At 33.3% G+C, this 16,111-nt stretch overlaps 1 protein-coding gene across 1 annotated transcript in view; it reads left to right on the plus strand.

Moving 5' to 3' along the window:
• The window catches only part of dnah6 (dynein, axonemal, heavy chain 6), a 146,179-nt gene that overhangs the window by 58,046 nt on the left and 72,022 nt on the right, over positions 1 to 16,111 (plus strand). Inside the window, 9 exon segments of the mRNA XM_041218913.1 lie at positions 312 to 500; positions 2,925 to 3,098; positions 4,044 to 4,265; positions 4,458 to 4,605; positions 6,695 to 6,852; positions 13,149 to 13,280; positions 13,981 to 14,152; positions 14,530 to 14,676; positions 15,033 to 15,106. Of these exon segments, the coding sequence (XP_041074847.1) occupies positions 312 to 500; positions 2,925 to 3,098; positions 4,044 to 4,265; positions 4,458 to 4,605; positions 6,695 to 6,852; positions 13,149 to 13,280; positions 13,981 to 14,152; positions 14,530 to 14,676; positions 15,033 to 15,106 (1,416 nt within the window).

Consider the following 16,111-nt stretch of genomic DNA (forward strand, 5'->3'; position numbering starts at 1 on the left):
ACATCATGCCTTTTGATTTGCAACCATTTTTTTTTTCTTATGGTGGTGAAGTAATCAGACCCATATTTGGAAACCATATTTTGGGGAAAATAGATGGCAATGTTAACATGAATCAGTTTTAAAAAATAGGGAGAGATGGTGGGTAGGGGAATAGTTTTTTTTTTTTTTTTAATCTGTGCTTTTTAAACACTCTGATGTTACTCGCCGCTGAATAGCAAGGGGTAATTCTCCATTCAAGTGGGCTATAAGCCTAACTAAGATATTTTAACAGTTATTTCTCCTTTTAAGTGTCCAAGTTATTTCTCTTACAGATAACTGAAGAAACCAGACAATACCTGCTGGATCTTTTTAATCGATATGTTGAAAATGGGCTTAATTTTGTTTCTAAGAAATGCACACAGGCCATTTCTCAGGTTGACATTAGCAAAGTAACGACTCTCTGCTGCCTGCTGGAATCTCTGCTGCTTGGAAAAGGAGGGCCTGATCTAAAAATGGTACACGTCTAATTTCCCAAGCATTTATTTGTATTTTTCTGTCAATTTCAAGAAATGTGATCAATGTGTTTTGTAGTAAGTCCTTTAAATTTCTAATTATTAATTATTTGCTCACATATAAAATAGAAAGGGTTAGCAATCTTATAACATGTTTCCGAATCAATGACAAACTTCACTTTACGTTAGTGCCCTTTGAAGGTTTAATATGCAATAAATATGATTTGATAAGTCAGGCATTTTAAAACTGTTAAAAACAACATTTCATTAAAAGCAACTCTGTGTAATCAGATTGTTGCAATGTGAAGGAAGCAGAAAACAAGATAACAAAACATTATTTGGATGATGTTCCAGAACTTTTCAGTATCTTGAATTATTAAAAAAAAAAAAAAAAAAAGAAATTAAACAACTGAAGAAACAGTTAATCATTTCAATGTGTTTACAGGGTATGCAATATCCCTCTCAAATATGGTCTGCACTCATCTATCCCTAAATATAAAAAATGTGAATTGTAATGTAACTAAACATACCATAACTGAGCATAAAAATAAAAGCATAAGTTATTATTATACTGAATTATTTATACTCAAGTGTACTAGTAAAACAAAAAACATGTATTTTACAAACACTGTACACATAGTAAATAAACATAAAAATATACAGTTTATATAAAGTTTTAAATTGAGAAGTAAACATTGTGTTTGTTTACAGTTGTGATGCAAAACGGAATAAATGTCTACTCAAGGAGGGTGGAGTGTAAACTGTAGGTTCATATTTAAATTTTACCACCTCAGTGGGACCACTGTGGCAAAATTACAATAGTTAAAAAAAAAAAAAGAAAAAAAAAAACACCAAACCTATAATGTTACTCTTCTGGATTTGATTGCTGCCGTGTGGTTGATCTATTCTGCTTTAAGTTTTCATATGGCTATGGAGTGTTGTACAGTATATTTTAAAATCATCCACTAATGGTATTGCATATGACTTAATCAATCATATATTGGTTGATAAGACTATATGTGTGTGTGTGTGTGTGTGTATATATATATATATATATATATATATATATATATATATATATATATATATATATATATATATATATATATATATATATACACATTTATAACGCCCTTCATTATAATGAACCTTCGGCTATAACGAACCTGGCCCTTGGACCGCAAATAAAAAAATATAAAAAAGATACTATAAACACACTGAACATCCCAGTCTGTACGCACGGGGTGCCACCTCCGCAGTGAAGTCAGTTCTTTTGTTCAATAAAAAGGGTGCGCTGTGTAACTGCATACGAAACGAAAATTTTATGTTGGCAAGCTGGAAACTATATTGATCGTTTGAAAAAAAGGAGTAATGCAGGCATATCTCTGTCGTGAATATAGGTTGTCCAAAGGTACTCTGTTTTTTGGCTTGTTCAGCAACCATGTGGCAAAGCAAAACAATAAAAATTTAAAAAAAAAACAACAAAATAAAATATTGAGGATCTGATTAACTTTTCATGAATAATGAATACTGCCTACTCCAGGTTATCCTTCATTTTGATTGTCCTTTCGACCCCTCAATATAACAAACAAAAGGCTTGGACCCTGACAGGTTTGTTGTTATAGGGTTATTATATATATATATATATATATATATATATATATATATATATATATATATATGTAACAGGGATACCATTGGTATCAGAAATTGATCAATTATGTGAGATAACCCCATTTACACAAAAGTGTGTTCTACATATTCCTGGTATTTTTTTATTCCACAACAATCTGGTAAAGTATAATTAGGGCTCTTTGTTTTCAGTTTTGATTTTTGTTCACACGATGTCCCTTTAAAGTTATATTGCGCCGACTCCATTTCTTAATTAAATTCTTAGATAAGTGTTGATTGTGAAACAAGATCACTTTTTTTTTTCTCCCGTACCTGTGAGTGAGTCTATGATTTTGTTTTCTAACAGTTTAACTGAACAGAGTCAGCTTAAAAAAAAAGATTTCACGTTTTTCTTAGCTGGAACTGGAATGTTTCATTTAGACATTGGGAATTTACCACTAGTGCAAGTTCCTTTCCACAAATACAAAATTGGCCAATTATTATATTATACAATAATATTGTGTGAAAAAGTCTACCATAATGACTGCTTTTGGTCAGTGGGTGGCATTGTTTGCTAAATTAAAGTACTATTACAATAAAAAGAGTAATCCAGTAATAATATCAGCTTTTTGTTTTTACATTCCCATGAACATTCACTCTTATACTTGGACATATGATGGGATATTCACTATATTACAAAACATGAAAGATGAAAAAGATTTAGAACGAATAAATCTTGCTATATATTATATATATATATATTATATATATATATATATATATTATATCAGGATCAGATATATATAATCATTACCAGAAAAGATAGGGTGGGATAAGATAGTCTGTTTATGGCAAAATACAAAACACAAATGAAACGGGTATTGAAACTTTGTTTTCTGTTATCTGTGGTCAGTGGGTGGAAATCTGACAGAAAATTACTGGGATGCTTTTGACACATTTGTTAGGCAGCAATTTGATGATATTGCAGAAGCAAAGGTAAGATTCTTGAGAAAAAAATATAGTACATGGCCCCTTGCTAATCTGGACATGTGTTTTTAGTGATGATATGTCTTGTATTGCTAAAAATGGTTTCCTTTCATCTTTGTGTTTTGTGATTACCTCTAATAATGCTGAGAGTGGAACTGTGTTGTGCCAAGCCTGTGTTATTTGTATCTATTTCCTGCGAGTGTATTACAAATGAAGGACAATATAAGCTTAAAACTGCTAAGAATTTACATTTGGCCTGTGCTTATTGCTCCAGGCATATCAGAATATTACATAGATTTTAAATGAAAAGAGAATATTTTATTTTTATTTACACTGATAAATTTTGTTTGGATTCTTTCACTTTTTTGATATTCTTAAATGGAATATCCACTATGATTTATTATATGCAGTGTAATATTTAATGAAACTCAATTTTTCACAGCCAAAGTATATTAAAAATAAAGAGAAGAAACTGAGTTTCATATTTTATAATAATTTAATATGCTTTTGTGTAAAGCCCTTATGCACACGTGGTGAAAAACTGTTTTTAAATACACAGTTGCAAGGCTGTTAAAAGTGCTTTCTGCCAGAAAATTGGTTAAGCATATCAGCCAATTTGACAGAAACACTACCCCAGTAATGTATGCATATGTTACATGTATGTAAACCTGGCTAGACCACACCAGCAGAAGTACAAAAACAAAACACAAAAAGTTAAATTCGGAATTGTTTTTTGTCAGAAAATGTGTTACTTTGATACAAGATATCATTGGTCTATTTTGCTTTGGGGGGAAAAAAAATAAATGCAGATTTCAAGAAATATAAATTCATATTGTTGTCACCTGGTGTCAAGAATATAGTTTCCAGTTTGGAGTGTTTGTGTTTTGAACTTGTGTCAACATCTTTAAATAGGTAGACCATATAAATGTATCATGTTTTATTTTATTTTATAAGCTTCCAAGTTCTGGTGATTTGTGGAGTGTTTACATGGACTTTGATAACAAGCGCCTAGAACCTTGGGAAAGAATCATCCCAACTTTTAAGTACAATAAAGAAACCCCGTTTTTTGAGATGCTTGTACCAACAACAGACACTGTACGATATGGCTACCTAATGGAACAATTATTAGCTGTAAAACATTCAGTACTATTCACTGGTATAACAGGAGTGGGAAAGGTAAGTAATTCCTGCTATTTCTACAATATACCTAATGTATATTCTTCAATATTGTTTAATAGTTTTGCATTTTGTTCTATCCTTAATATTGTTATTTATTTACTCACTATTTAGGCTATGTAAATGTTATGTTTTTTGTTTTATTATACAGGTATAGGTTTCTTGTAACACAGTTCTGTTTTATCTTTAAAGTCTGTTGTTGCCCGAGCACTGCTAAACAACATTCAAGATCAGGCAGGCTATGTTCCTGTTTATATCAACTTCTCCGCTCAGACCTCTTCTGCCAGGACTCAGGAAATGATTGAATCTAAACTAGAAAAGAAAAGAAAAAACATATTGGGTAAGATATCTGTGTTTTTTTATAGGACATATTTTTACATAAAGAAAAACAAAGTCATAAAATTAAACAGAAAAAGAAAACAATTTAGCTATTTTTTGTTTCTTCCATTCTCCCTCCTCCACTATGCAACGGTCTCTCTCTGGGGGCAAGTGAAGCTCACTTCCCAACCTTAGTGGCCTAGCTCCGCTGGCCTAGTCCTCCACCGAGAAGGTTCTCTGCGAGCCAGAGGGGAACCCAGGCCAAATCTGTCCAGTTTCGGTTCCTATTCTCTGCTCACTGTATATTCCCCTTGCGGGAAATAACGTTTGTTTCCCAGCCTTGGCGGCCGATCGATTTGGTCTCACCTTGGCGAGCCAAGGGGAAACCCTGTACTCTTTCCTAAGTCACAAACACTGTTCTCTCCTAGTTCAATTCCTAAAATTCTTCCTCCACACTACCCTTGATCCTGTCCTATGAATTTTATTAAAGTTGTTTTCTTGCTAATTGTATAACATTTACATAATAAATGTGTTCTGATTACCTTAAGACAAAGAGCCAATCAAGACAGTGTTGGCAATCTTTGATTTTTTTACATAATTAAGTTTGCTTAGCTTAGTTTATCTTAGCTTATTTTAGGTACAGAGCAATTTACAGTTTAAAAATAATGCCTCAGCGAGCATACCTTGCAATCTAAAAGTACAAAACACAGTTACATATTCAAACTCCAAACATACAGCGGTCACTTTCTTCGATAACTTGAAATACAGACATGGGTGTAGTAGCAAAAAAAAGTACCAGATAAAGGTGTTATAAAATAAGTAATAATAATTATAAACAGTTAACCTGCACCCTTAAGTAATGTGCATGTTGCGTATTTATTTTAATACTGATGAAGAGGTCTCTAAACCCCTTGTACTGTATGCTTATTTTTTCTTTTAATAAGGAATTGCTTGGTACGGTCTTTAGTTGTAGTGTAAAGTTGCGCAATGTTACCTCGCAAACAGGCTCTTCACTGCTGAGGTTTCATAAATATAAAGTGGCAGTAAAAAGTTTTGGTCAATTTGCGCTGCTTTTTAGCATGAGAATGTTTTACCATGTATCATGTTTTGGCTGCGAAATTCCCATAGCATAAGGAATGTGTGTGATATGTGTGTGCTACGTCACATTCTCACGACAATGTAGAGTGCATCTGGGTTTCCAAACTGCTTGGAAACCTGGCCACTGATGCAATAACTATCTGGGTGTTCACTAGTGCAAACCATCATAGAAGTTGCCATACAGCTTTTTCTTTTCAAAATTAAACATCTTAATTCAAGTAGACTAATCTAACTGAAACACATTTGGAAAGTAGTAGATTCTAGTAAGCCATGTAACATTCTCACCATCAGTCAATATTCTAATTTAATATTAAAATGATGTGGCAGTTTCCATCTATAATGATAGCTTATTTAAACTAAAACTAAACTCAGTTTACTTTGTTACAAAAAAAAAAAAAAAAAAAAAAAAAAAAAAAAAAAAAAAAAAAAAAAAAAAAAAAAAAAAAAAAAAAAAAAAAAAAAAAAAAAAAAAAAAAAAAAAAAAAAAACTACATGTCCAAACAGAAGTTTAATTGATATTCACTTTGAGAAATAAACACTATAAAAACAAAAAAACGTAATTGTGAACAACAGTGTCGGCCTTACTTGTTGACACCTTTTAATAACTGATCTCATTTGAGTTACTGCTTGCCAAAGGAAAGCATTTACAAGATGAAGGCGGCAAAAATGATTCTACATAACGAAAGCAATACATTTTTTTTATTAGCAAGAGATGTTTGGGCCCCGGAGCCAAGTAGTTTTGTAATTGGATCAGTTTTTAGGCAGATGCAAATACATGTACATAAAGGTCAAATTAATATCTATAATTTGATTGAGTGTATACCACCAATTTCATGAAGTTACAACAATAACATGTTAATAAAACAGTTTTTCAAGCAATTGTCTGTTTTCATCATTGTACTGCATTTATCTTAATATTGAATGTCAATATGTAATCAGTAAATAAGGTAATATGTTTTGATTGCACCTTAATTTGCCATGATAAATGACTGTTATTTATACTGTTCTCTTAGGGGCCCCAGGGAACAAGAAAGTCGTCATTTTTGTGGATGATCTAAACATGCCCAAATTGGATCGTTATGGTTCCCAGCCTCCGATTGAGTTACTTCGACAGTACCAAGACTTTGGAGGGTTCTATGACAGAGAGAAATTTTTCTGGAAAGAAATTCAGGTAAATTGCATATATAGCATTTCCTTACAGTGTGCTTCAATGTGTATGCTTGAATTAGACACTACTTGAATTTAGAGTACATAGATCAGTGTTATTCAATTGGAGAGCCTTCTGTTTTGCCCATCAAATGGGCAGCTTTTTAGTCTTTCATTCAATAAAACAGAGACAAAAAACCCTCCCCCTGCCCTGTCAGATATTAATAAGATTGTTTTTGTTTTTTCGCTGGAAAATAGACAAAAAAAGTAGATCTTTTGAGTGATTAATAATAGACTCATCAGATCGGGAGGGGGGGGTGGGGGTTGGCAACACGCCATAATACAGGAACAAGTGATCACTGCACTTTTTATCTGATAATAATCCTTCTCCTTCCTTGTTTACAACTCACTCTGTATGCAAGCTACCCTCAAATCAATACACTTTAGTTTATATTCACCCTGTATGCACATTCATTCCTATTCGTGTCAGTACATTCCATAACCCAACAGTGAATACTATGATACGGTTTACTATTTTTCAACTAAAATAATTGTTGTGTTAATTTAGTTTGACAGTTAGTTTGTTAACATTAGTTTGTCTGTTTCTTTGTTATTATAGTTTATTAACATACACTTGCCTATTAATTTTCTGTTATTCAGTTCATTTCATATGTTGATGCACATGCGTCATGACAAGTAATACATATTTATTTATTGATTCATATTGTGTCTGGTGGTCAACTCTGTCTTAAAGAACACTTCACCCAAGAGAACACTTTGCTTGCTTCCCGAGATGTGTTCTCTTAGCCAGAGACTACTGTACCACTGACATATATTGTGCATAAGCATATGATTTCCAGAACTACATAAAGTTGTAATACTGGTTATTGAGCTACCATTTTATATTATGCATGGATTTGTTTATTTAATAGTTAGTTTATAGCTCTCAGAGGTCTTCAACAAATTGATAATTTCTTATTACAGTGTTTGTTTTGAATTTTGTGGTGTATTAGAGGCTCTAGTGGCCTGTGGCAATTTGGCCGGTGATTGTGAACAGGTGTAGAGGTGATGCAGTGCAGAAGAAATCACAAACAATTGTAATCTAGTAGGAAAAGGGGGGTTTTAATTGTAATCCGGGTCCGGTGGCCAACAAAAGAAAAACGCTCCGGCAATACACAACAATGTGTAACGCGAGGAGCCAAACAAACAGGTTTACAGTCCCAAACAATAAACGTTATCCGCCCCACAATACTAAAACATGGTCACCAGTCCCGGGTGCGTGTAGTAGTGCTCGTGGTGGGTGATAACAGGTTATTTGGTGACAGTTCGTGCAGTGCAGTTCCAGCTTGTGCTGGCCCAATAGCGAATAGAATGAAGCACATGCACTGTGTTTAATCCTAGGACAAACAGATACAGAATTACCCTGAGTATATTTCTGTTGAGGTTTGTAATTAAATATGGTAAATGGCCTAGAGTCAGACTCTGGGGTTTAAATTGGTTACATGCTGTGATTTTCACTTTATGCTTCTGCAGTTGTTCTCTGGGGAAAGATACAGTATACAGACATATCCAGGTCCATATACTGTACATTCTACTTCAGAAAACTAATACATTCACGTTGCATGATTTCTTCTATGCTACTCCAATTGATTACTAGATCACATACACTACGAAGCCTGGTACATGGGATATTTAATACATCAAAACATATTTAAATAGAAAAATAACAATCACATAATTGTGGCTCCTTTACGTCTTCTGATCTTTTGCAAAGCTGTTCAAACTAGTCGTATCTGCTACCATCAAATCTCCCCCTGCAAAATAAATTATCTGTGTTATTTATTTATTTATTTATTTATTTATTTTTACCACTTATTACTCTTTAGAAGGATTATTCTGGGTGACAAGAAGAAATAAGGTAATATGAATGTGGAATTGGGAACATCCATAAAAGAACAGCTGCTATAGATTTGTCTTGGCAAAGTAATATAAATGATAAATAGTTTGAAGTCAGGAGAGCATCTTCTCACAAGTAATTATTAAATAGTTAAAAAAAAAAAAAAAAAAAAAAAGAAATACAAAACCAAAAGGTAACGCTATACTACGTGAATAATTTGAAGCTGATATGTTGTGGTCCAGAATGATTTAGGGTAACACAGGGTAGGCCACATGATCATTTGCTTACAGGTTATTGCTGACAATACAGTTGTAGTTTTGCAATACTTGGGGAGGCAAAAGTGTTGTACCAGCCTGAAAAATCTTTATATACATAATTAAAATAAAAATAAATAAGCATGTGTAGAACAAAACAATTTGCAAGGGGAGCGGTGATATTTATATTTTAATTCTTTCAAAAAATATAGGAATTATTATTTTTTTAAAAATTAGCACTGCTTTAAGATTTTTGGAGGAATTGCAGTTTGATGGCTGGTTAAAATTTAGACATGGGTTGTAAATACAGTATAATCGTAAATCTCGAAAAACTACTCACTTCTAAATATTTTGTAGTCATTTTTGTATTACTTTAGTATAAATACATGTTAATTTGGATTCATGTGTTGTTTTTTTTCTGACTTTATGTGAACAAAAAGACACACATTTGCCCATTTTCCCATTGGAAATAGTGATATTTTGAAATATCACTGTCCTGGTCACAAAAGCAAAGATTGTGGTGAATAATAGCCATTTTCTATACTTTTGAGGCATAAGCAATTAGGAAATAACACTTACTACCCAGGACCAAAAAAAATAAATAAAATTTGTTACATGGTGTTATCACGTGGAAGCTTATCCTGTTTAGAAAGAGACAGATGTTTCCAGCAGATGCTGGAACATTCAGTTCAACATCTGGAATGTCCACAAAATTTAATTCTGGCATGAAATGGTTAGGATCTCTGTTAGACAAGGCCTACCCTCAATTTTGTTGGCCTGCCTATGTCTCATATTGCGTCATAGTGTTTGTAGACATCAAGAACAAAAGTTTGTTCATTATACAGAGTGGTTATAATATCAGTCACATTGTAGAGAGAGGGGGGGAGAACAAAGAAACCCAACCCCCCCCCCCCCCCCCCCCCCCCCCCCCCCCCCCCCCCCCCCCCCCCCAAAACATTCCTTATCGATTTTAGGATGCTATCCATGTTGTGTATCCCTGTGATGTTTTTGGCAATTTTCCTCAAGGGAAGTAATTTGTCATTTTAGGCAGTTAGTGTATTTGTTTATAGCCTGTGACGATAGTTTGAGAATCCTGTTGCCTGTGATTATGTACCTAAACTTAAATGCTGTGCACATTTTCCACTGCTGCATTACATGGTGACATACTGACTGCAGTCAGGTAGTGGATATGAAAATGTTATTTAACCCATGAATCTAGAAAGATTTTTTTAAAAATTATATTTGTAGGTAGATTAAATATAGATCAGTAGATAGATTTGTAAGTGTCCAAGCAGTCTGTTAGTCAGAAGTTGTGTTAATTGATCCTATTGTATAGCGTGGGCTGTTTATGGTGTTGAAACACTATTGACCACAGAACAATCAAACCTGGCAGGTGGGTATACCATACGATGGGCAACACAATTTGTGGAAACCACCATGGGTCATAAGTAGGGGTGAGACAATACACCAAGGTCACGATACGTATGGTATTGCAATACTAGTGAAAAACTCATCTCAACTTGACGGACTTGAAAATAATTACAATTTCAGTTCTATAGACACAGATTTAGTTAAAATAATTATATTTATTCCCCACAAAGTAGTAAACCACTAGTTTGAATTTAAAGACAAAGCATTATTTAGAGTTCCTAGGATGTCCATTTTAGCTGAATTAACTAAATCTCCTTACCGCATTTCTAAGAAAGGAAAAAAATATTAAGAAATGTGTTTGATAACTATTAAAGTACAAACTTTGTATTTGTCAATTGCAACGAACTGAAAGCAGCGTACTAACTGGGGATGAACCCGTGGTTTAGTACACAGCTCCTAAACTAGTACACAAGTTAAATACTAATTGCAACGAACTTGGCAGCTCAAGATAGTCCCCAGGTGTGTACTAAAAAAAGTCTCAGTTGCAACGAACCCAAAAATAACTGCTGCTGCCCTGTAGAGGATACTAAGTAGGAGACTAAGTTAGTCTAACCCTTTCTAAACCATAGTGAAACAAATGTGAAAAATCCCAACATGTATTGACAACTTTTGTAACTGAACCATTCATAATCACAGATCCATGTACCTATATTTTACATAGGACCTATAAAAGACATATTTACGTGTGTGTGTGTGTGTGTGTGTGTGTGTGTGTGTTTATATATATATATTTATATATACATTCAGTACGATATGTGTTTGCTACAAACCACCTTGGGTCAATTGTAGTGAACTTGCAGAGTTAGTATGGAGCTGCGCACTAGTTGCGTATCAGCTAGTACGGTACTATCTCGACATCAACCCCAGCTGCGTACTAACATAATACTATACACGTATATACACACACACACACACACACACACACACACACACACACACACACACAAGTTTGTCGGTGCTTGCGGGGGGAGGTCTCATTTTGATTTTTTAAAAAACAAAGCTCAAGGGGCAATTCAGTATTTGTTGTGTTTAAATATACCCTTTCAAGTTTAAAACTTAAGCATGAATAAATCAAAATAAATAAAATAATTAAGATGTTTAGGTTTTGTAAACCCCCCCCCCCAAAAAAAAAACCTTTGCGAAAAACCACACTTAAAATATAATTTGTACCAATCACTCAGATTTTGAGCTCGGGTCCTCTTCAGTTCCTGTTTGGAAGCACACCAAAACAAACTACAATCCTTAGTATCATACTAAAGCTGGAGATCAGCCAGTCCCCAACTTTGTTCCGCTTCTTTTTTTGTTGCAATTAGTATTACGTTAGTACGCAGCTGGGGTTGATGTCGAGATAGTACCGTACTAGCTGATACGCAACTAGTGCGCAGCTCCATACTAACTCTGCAAGTTCACTACAATTGACCCAAGGTGGTTTGTAGCAAACACATGTTATTGCATTAGCTGCTCAATATGGCCACCATTTATCATGAGGAAGGCTTCCATATATTAAATTCCTTTAGAAATGGTAGAACATAACATTTCTACAGGAACATTTAAGAGATTTCGATTTTTTTCAGCCTGAAAAGTCCACAAAAATAACCACCTCATATAATAACCATATTTTTTTCCTTTTTAAAGATTCAAAATGTACACATAGATTTGTTTTATTGAATGTGTTTTTTTAATGTTTAATGTTTTTTTAAATAATAATTGTAAAGTGCATTTCAGAATACAAACTAAACAATATGTTCACTTTTCCCAACAAAACGTCTGATAAAAAATACTCTGACTCCTCCAACATACAACTGCTTTGCGTCTTCCTGGTGTTGTACAATTATTGTTGTTTTCCCCCCATTTAGAAAACTAGATCAGATCACTGCTCGATCTTTAAAAATGTCCATATACATTCAGATTGTGTTTAATTGTGCATGTGTAAGTTATAAATATGTGTGTGTCCTACAGTTTAAAACATGAACCCCTTATCGTAGTGCAGAGTAAATATGTTTAGGGAATATGGAACTATCTTACAGACTGAAAAGTATCTGGGGGGTTAGTCAAAGAGCATTCTGTCAGTGATCTCTCACATACATTTCTTTCACATAACCTCAGGACACTTCAATAAAAAAATGTATTTTAAAGTTCAGGCAAACAGGCATCAAGGACACCTTTGGTAACTCTTTAGTCTTTGGTTGTCATGACATTTCTTTTTTCACACATAAGATTCTGTTTGTTAATGTATTTCTGTTGAGCCCTTCAGCTACAGAGAAAACTACTCAGAAACAAACAACTTGAGATTACTGAAGGAAGTAAAAAATAAAAGTATGATAGAATGAAGCAGTCATCTATGTTGAAGACATACTGAACTATGCACCAAATACAAATCACACAGTCCCTGATATTTAAATGTCAAAGGGTAGTAAGACAAAGGTAGTAACAACACAGGGGTTCAAAACAGAACACATTTCATTTAAGATTAATTTGAAGGTTAATGTATTGGCATTTTAATTGCTACAGTCAGTATACAGTATTTTAATTGCCTTTATTTCCTACAAGACATCTGTGTATAACAAGATTTCTTTCTTTAAGTCTAACCAATTATAGCTGGCAGTAAATCACAAATAAATCACAAAAACTGCTGCCAGTATATTTTTGACGGAATGTTATCCTTAGCACTCTGTTTGTAAAGTGTCTTATCGTGTCTTTATATATCTTTTTTTTTTTTTTTTTTTTTTTATTCTTCAGGATGTAACCATCGCAGCTGCCTGCGCTCCTCCCGGTGGTGGTCGCAATCCAGTAACTCCTCGTTTTATTAGACACTTCAGCATGCTCTGTCTGCCAACACCCTCCGAGCACAGCCTAAAACAAATCTTTCAGGTCAGCTCATATGCTCCTTAATATTAAAAAGAAAAAATAATTCAGTTTCTTTCTGCAACCAACTATGCCATATTTATTTTCTTTCAAAAGGTCCGAATGATGTTAATATGATTAACTTGAATTTTCATTTCATATATGAATGATTTATGATTTACCATTGCTAACTGTATGCTAATAAAGTGTTAAATATAATACATATTCTTAAAGCATTCCCCAGGAGCTTATTAATGAAGGAGCTACTTTACTGCAACATACCGAGGGTGGAGGAGTTTAAGTGGATATGAGTTTACAGTCTCATATCCAGATGCACTGATTTACTTGTTTTATTGTGTAATTTAATGTTTATTGGTTGACTGTATTTGAATTTGGCATTATATGAGAGGGGGGTCAGTAACAATATTACTAAAGCTAATAAGAGATAAGAACATTTACTTTAAAGCTGTTTATCACCCCTTTGACATATTAAAAATGCAGTACAGGATTTACATCTCTAAGGAAAAAACAAGAGTATTAGAATTAAAGTGTGTATATTAGACATGTACTGTACACATTATCCATGGGTCATTTTATTTATTTTAAGAACTGTTAACTAATGGTTGTACAAAGTAGTCATGTAAGAGTTTTTTTTTTGTACATTAGCATTTTTACCAGTTATTTATTTATTTATATATTTTTTATTTTATTTATTTTTTCTACACAGGCCATCCTAAATGGGTTCTTAACAGAATTTCCAAATGCTGTTAAGCAGACTGCTGCAAGTATTGTGGATGCTGCAGTTGAAATTTACCGCAGGATGAGCATTGATCTTCTTCCTACACCAGCAAAGTCCCATTATGTGTTCAATTTACGTGATTTATCAAAGTGTGTGCAGGGTAAGGTTGTTCAAACCAGTAAACATGCAGCTCATAATAGTGATGTTTTTTAGAAAACAGTTCTGCAACTGGTTGTATTAAGCAGAGCTATGTTCTACCTTCGAATGATCAACTCAAACAAGTGTGTGTGTTTTCCAGGTGACATAACTATAAAACACTGAATAGTAAGATATACAGAATAGAAATATCTTTATTGACCCTTGCTGGTCAGATAAAGTACCCCTATTGACCTACTGGTCAAACTTGTTACAGAGTGAGCTCTGGATACCCTTGGGACAATACTGTATAGTAACAGTTTATAAAGATCCATGCATAGGATTTTTGGTTGATCAAGCTAAACAGACTTTAAAATGTTTTCTGTATACACATATTTTCAGGAATTCTTCAGTGTGAGCCAGGCACTGTGAGAGATCAAAAGCAAATATTCCGACTTTTTTGCCATGAATGCCAAAGAGTTTTCCATGATCGCCTAATCAACAATGAAGACAAAAGCTATTTTAATTCAATGGTATCCGAGATGGCCGGTAAGATTTATTTGAACACATATACACTAAATTCTCTGTTGTCCCTTTTCCATGTGAGAGATGCTTGGAAAAGTAGTTGGCTTCTACTTGGCCATTATGGTATCGGCCCATTCTTGCAATGGCCCATCATTGAAACTGTATAGTTACAATTTACAAAAGCAAATAAGAGATAAGTAAATTACCCCAACTAGAGATGGTTACTGCATCTCTAGTTGGGGCAAATTTAAGGATGAGATGTTACTGAAGTAATGGTTCAAACAAATGGCAATAATTAATATCATATTAACAGCTAGAAGGTTTTTCTTGCATACGTTACTGATTGGTAAGATTTATCTTTTCTTTTTTTTAACTTTTAGGCAAATATTTTGGATTTCAGATTGAGCCGTCATACTTTGTAACTAAGCCAATCATTTTTGGAGACTTCATGAAGGTAATTTTCATTTAAGAAGATACATTAATTGAACAGTTTCAACATTAGGCTGGCTGCTAAGCATTGGGTATGTTCATTTAAACAGACCCCCTGACAAATTGATTACTAATAACCTATATAAATAAAATCAGGACAAAACTAGCGAGTGTTAATTTGTTTCAACAGTGGTTGTATTTTTATTAATATGCGTCTTGTTTCACATCAAAGTAGTTCTAATTGGAGTCCAGTAACCATTTGTGAAGTGTGTGTTACTTATAGTTAAAGCCTCTTTAATTCTGAAATTCTTTTTATTTTTTATAATTAAAAAAAAAAAAAAAAAAAATTCACAAATTTAATTTTAGTTAGTTTTATCCACTAAAAATGTTGTTTTATTACAGATACACATTAATAAAATAACTCAAACAGGTGTATATACAAAGTATACACCATGTTTTAACTATATACATATTTTTTTTGTGAAATGTTTTTTTTTTTTTTTTTTTATTATGATTTTGACAAACAGACCTAGCACAGAAAAATAATTTAGTTACCATAATTTGTCATTAGCAGCAATAATGTTAACATATGAAAAGTCACGCACTATTTTTAATTAACTGCCTATTTACAGTAAATACTGCCCATGCCCTCTATAAAAATACAAAAATACTTTTATTACCGCACAATGGAAATCAAATCAGCATGAATGATATTAAATCAACAAACACAAAAAAATGCGTATTTCTGAATGTTGTACAATTCAGTGTTAACTTAATGCAGGTAACTGAAAGAAAATTCAGATAATTAATGCATGTGTTCATAAGAAGCTTCAGTCTAGCACAAATATTCAAATTAAGAATTAAACGCAAGCATACAACAGATCTCTACTTTTTTCATGGTTTGTCATCTGTCACTTACAATCAGTGAATACTTTGAAAAAAAACATTCACAATCGACAGAAACCACAGGGTACATGAGGCAAGAAATCACGGGTTTGGATAAGCTGGCATTCTGGCACATGAGCCCAAA

This window comes from Polyodon spathula, chromosome 2 (genome assembly GCF_017654505.1).
Source record: "Polyodon spathula isolate WHYD16114869_AA chromosome 2, ASM1765450v1, whole genome shotgun sequence".
In the NCBI taxonomy this organism is placed as follows: domain Eukaryota; kingdom Metazoa; phylum Chordata; class Actinopteri; order Acipenseriformes; family Polyodontidae; genus Polyodon; species Polyodon spathula.